The following is a 5,178-nucleotide window of genomic DNA, read 5'->3' as shown; positions in this document are numbered from 1 at the left end:
ATTTTTTTTTTTTCAAGATGAAACAAAACAGTGTAAGATGGAAAGTAATGTTTATTTTTGTATACTTTAGGGAGAGGTGGAGCGAGAGAGGGAGGGAAGGACAGGGGATGGAGGGAGACCATCCAAAATAAATACTTATTGCAAATGAATATCCTTAACCCATTTTAACCCACTGTCCTCGTTTGCAGACAGTTGTATTTGGTTTTGTTTACTGCAATAAAGGCTAACTGGACGCAAAATAGTGCTTGCTATATTTATTTACCCATATTTTTAGTTTATTTACTGCAATAAAGGTAAACTGGACGTTTCTGTATGTTTGTTATCCCTCTTTATATAACTATCTACAAAATTTCGACAGGGTTAATCTGGGTTAAAAGAAGTTAAATTTAGGAAATGGTATACGTTTGGATTACTTACCTTCTCTCCTTGGAAAAGGGTGCTTGTTTCTTCTGGAATCATCTGAAGACACAATACAACACGATATCCCTGACCAATGTAATAAGCAGCCTAATAAAAAAAAAAAGAGTGAGAAGAGACAAAACAATAAGGTATTTACTTTTTTTGAAAGAGAGCAAAAGGATTGTGAATGTAAGTTTTATTAACATTCATTTCAAGTTTTGGCACAAGGCCAGCAAGTTTAGGGGAGGGAGTAAGTTGATTACATTAACCCAGCACACAACTGGTACTTATTTTAATCGACCTTGAAAGGACGAAAGGCAAGGTTGACCTCAGTGGCATTTGAGCTCAGAACATAAAATTGAATGAAATGTCACAAAGCATTTTTCCTGGTATGCTAATGACTGCCAGCTCGTTGCCTTACTACTCTTACTTGTTTCAGTCATTTGACTGCGGCCATGCTGGAGCACTGCCTTTATTCGAGAAAATCGACCCCAGGACTTATTCTTTGGAAGCCTAGTACTTATTCTATCAGTCTCTTTTTGCCGAACTGCTAAGTTACGGGGACGTAAACACACCAGCATCAGTTGTCAAGCGATGGTGGGGGGACGTAAAGACAGACACACAAACACACACACATATATATATATATATATATACATATATACGATGGGCTTCTTTCAGTTTCCGTCTACCAAATCCACTCACAAGGCTTTGGTCGGCCCGAGGCTATAGCAGAAGACAATTGCCTAAGGTGCCACGCAATGGGACTGAACCTGGAACCATGTGGTTTGTAAGCAAGCTACTTACCACACAGTCACTCCTGCGCCTACTAATAATAATTTCTTATTTTGGAACAAAGCAATATTTCGGGCCTTGTACCTAGAGTAGAAAAGAATATTTTAAAAACGTTAGCACGCCGGGCAAAATACTTAGCGGTATTTCATCTTTCAAATTCCGCCAGGGTTAACTTTGCCTTTCATCCTTTCGGGGTCGATAAATTAAGTACCAGTTGCGTACTGCGGTTGATCTAATTGACTGGCCCCCTCTCCAAAAATTTTGGGCCTTGTGCCTAGAGTAGAAAAGAATATTTCTTTAGGAAAGCAGTATGTCATTACTGTCAATTGCCATTCTCCTGTTCTTAGGTTGGTACTTAGAATGAAAGGGGGAATGGTAGGTATAGAATGGGATGGTTATAGCTGAAACTCCTTTGATCATAGACCTGCTCAATCAGGTTTAACCTGGTGGGGTAGGGAAGGGGATTTAAACAACAGGAAATAACATCTTGAATAATAAACAGCTGCTTGGCTGGTCAAGGAGGAAAATTAGAAACTTTTGTGGTGATAGATATTCTCTGCCTGAAAAACCAATTCTCATTTATTGACAAACATGTAACAAAAAACAGAATTGGTTTTGCACTGAATGTAATAAAATACGAAGCAAAATAATCACGGTCTCTCTCTCTCCATGAATGACAATAATCTGTTTGGTATTTTTCTCTCTATCTCTGTTTTGATAGAGAGAGACTATCACATCATAACCCAAGTGAGGAGAGAGTAAGAGAATAATAGTAGTAGTGGTGGTGATGTGAGTGGATAGCAATACTATCATGAAAGAAGTAGATCACTATTGTCCGAGATTACCATCAACATCATTATCATCATTTAACGTCTGTTGTCCATACTGGCATGGGCTGGATGGTTTAACTGGGCTGACACGCTGGAAGGTTGCACCAGGCTCCAGTCTGATTTGGCACAGCTTTCTACAGCTGGATGCCCTTCCTAATGCCAACCACTCCTAGAGTGTAATGGGTGCCTTTATGTGTCACCGCATGGGTGCCAATTTTCATGATACCGCTATCTGCCATGGCTGAGACTTTGCTCGGCTTGATGGGTCTTCTACTCAAGCAGGACATAATGCTAAAGGCCTTGGTCATTGCCTCTGTGAGGCCCAACACTCAAAAGGAACTCTGCAACTTTGCTCTGTGAAGCCCAACACTTGAAAGGAACTCAGCCACTTTGCCTCCTTCAAGCCCAACACTCGATAGGAACTTGGCAACTTTGCCTCTGAGTGAAAAAGAAAGTAGCTAATAGTATGAAATAATAATAAAAAACTATGCTATTGCAGTGTGAGAATGAATGTGTGTGAACTACAGGACAAAATTAGACCAGTTAATGGCCAAGGAAATACAACAGAAGAAATATTGTGGGTTTTTTGTTATTTTATTTAGCGGTTGGTGAACCATTGTGTTGTTGGCTGTGTCCAAATAAGTCAATCACTAGTTCAATACTTGTGAGTGAATGTAACAAAGAAGTAACTAACTTGGTGCAGAAAAATATCACAAGGAAATTTGCTTACTTGAAAGCAAACATTTTTATGTTTTCTCTCCAGTGTTTATATCCTTCACTGATATACATCAATGAAAGATATCTATACATATATCTACCTCCATGCCAGTGCCACATAAAAAAGCACCCAGTACACTCCTGGAAGTGGTTGGCATTGGGAAGGGCATCCAACTGTAGAAAACTATGCCAAAAGACACTGGAGCCAAGGAAGCTCTCTGGCTGGCCAACTCCTGTCAAACTATCCAACTCATGCCAGCGTGAGAAACAGATGTTAAATGATGATGACCTGCCTACTTGATATATTTGTTTTTGTCGGTTTTCCATACAAGCATGAGTTAGATGAATAAAGCCCTTCCTGTGAATAATCCTCACTTGCCTTTTTCAAGTAAGAAAGAACGCTTTCTTATTTAACATGTCTTTGAAGACACAAGACCAGCTGACTATTTGTTAACAGGAAATGACAACATCACCATTCTTAGTTCAGAAATTTTCAGAGAAGCACATATACAGAAATGCACACACGCATACACACACACACACGTGTACACAAAGGCTTTCAGCAGTTTCTGTTCTCACAAAGCATTTGTCAGCCTGAGAATATAGAAAGTACCCAAAACCATGTGGTTGCAAATTAAACTTCTTAACCACATAACCATGTGTGTGTATGTCCACTCCGCACCCTCATGGATAAAATGGAAAGCGAAACAGATGAGTAAACAAAATTTACCTGAATCATGTAAGTTAGAGCACAGACATCTGAGGTAATAACATAGAGCAATAGTTGACACTCGTCATGCAGAGCATTGTTTAACGAACTGGTTTCCCAACTCCATACTCCATTCTGAGAAAATGTAGAGGAGCAGTTATGTTCCCTGTGAAAAAGAGAAAATAAATATTTAGGCTGTTGCATACTGTTTAGCACTGAGCATAAATGAACCAATACCGATTTATATACAGAGACATTAACATAGCAATTAAAACAAAAAAATGTGCTGACAATGCATTTCTTCAACCAGCATATAACATCTCAATGCTAGTACAGTTATGTCTTCAACACATGAAATATAATGCTCTGTGCACCGAGTTCAAGTCCTGTCAACTTCAACTTTGTTTTTTATTTTTTTGGTGTCAATAAGATAAAAAAAATAAAGTACCAGTTGAGGGTGGTGGGCTGGCAGAACTGTAAGAATGTGGGATCAAAAACCTTGTGGTATTTGTTTCAGCCCTTTGTGTTGTGTTCAAAGCCCACTTGAGTGATACACTTAATCCATCACCTAGTTTAAAACCCCACTATGTGGCTTCTAGACTGCCTTTAGCAGATTCCACTTGGTTACAAGAATTTGGACCAGGTTCTCACTCAAACAACTCATCCCAACCGCCTTAAGAGTTATGAGCATCGCCTTCTCTCCTGACTAAAATAACAAAGTGGTGGTGGGGGGAACCTAAATCACAGACTTCACAGAACACATTTCCCTCCAGTGTCCACAACAGTAACCCCTATGCAGCCTGCTAGAAATAGCAGCCGACACCTCTTTTCAAATAAATCACAGACTACATTGTGGTTTTGCATATAGTAGTAGTTCCTAACTGGGGTCCAAATAAGATTGTTAAAATTTTTCTGCAATAAATTGGTTACACTTCTGCAATACACAAAATATTTTTTTTTATACAATTCAGTGGCCCCCAACTGGCTCCTGTGCTGGTGGCACGTAAAGAGCACCATCCGAGCGTGGTCAATGCCAATGCTACCTGACTGGCTCCTGTACCAGTGGTATGTAAAAAACACCCACTACACTCTAGGAGTGGTTGGCGTTAGGAAGGGCATCCAGCTGTAGAAACCTTGCCAAATCAGATTGGAGCCTGGTGCAGCCTCATGGCTTGCCAGTCTTCAGTTAAACTGTCCAACAGGTGCCACCTGACTGGCACCCATGCTGGTGGCATGTGAAAAGTACCATTCGAGCATGGAAAGCAGATGTTAAACGGTGATACTGATGGTAAGCGCAAGGACAACATCACATACATATTGTTCTAGAAACAAATGTGAAGAGTCTGGTAGTAACAATTTACAAAAGAGACAGAACTGGACCACCAGCATGGTGTATCAACTGCCAAATTCAACAGTAAATATCTTTAAAAGTTATCATGCAAGTGTGAGAAACTGTGATAAATGAAACAGTTTAAATAATCCAATCTATTGTTTATTGCAAGTTTGATTGGTTTGGCTGAGAAATGGTGAGATAATAATGGTGGTGGTGGTGGTGGTATTGGTGATATATTGAAGACATCAGATTGGTGGTGGTGTTGGTGCTGGTTTAATGATGGTGGTGGGGATGGAGTGACAGTGTTGATAATGATGAAATTAAGAACGTGCTTTCAAGAAGTTCTTTTTGTCAAAGATGTAAGAAAAAATACAAATACGCAAATAAAAACAAAA

General features: G+C 39.6%; 1 protein-coding gene across 1 annotated transcript in view; it reads right to left on the bottom strand.

The window, feature by feature from the left end:
• LOC106880113 (uncharacterized) overlaps window positions 1-5,178 on the bottom strand; it is a 191,305-nt gene that overhangs the window by 1,465 nt on the left and 184,662 nt on the right. Inside the window, exons 16-17 of the mRNA XM_052971017.1 lie at window positions 3,472-3,616; window positions 418-507 (exon numbers count right to left, since the gene is read on the bottom strand). Coding sequence (XP_052826977.1) covers window positions 418-507; window positions 3,472-3,616 — 235 coding nt within the window. The remainder of the gene's footprint in view (window positions 1-417; window positions 508-3,471; window positions 3,617-5,178) is intronic.

Source organism: Octopus bimaculoides, chromosome 1 (genome assembly GCF_001194135.2).
Source record: "Octopus bimaculoides isolate UCB-OBI-ISO-001 chromosome 1, ASM119413v2, whole genome shotgun sequence".
NCBI lineage: Eukaryota > Metazoa > Mollusca > Cephalopoda > Octopoda > Octopodidae > Octopus > Octopus bimaculoides.
Note: the sequence above shows the minus strand (reverse complement) of the source record. Positions and strands in the feature narration are given on the sequence as shown.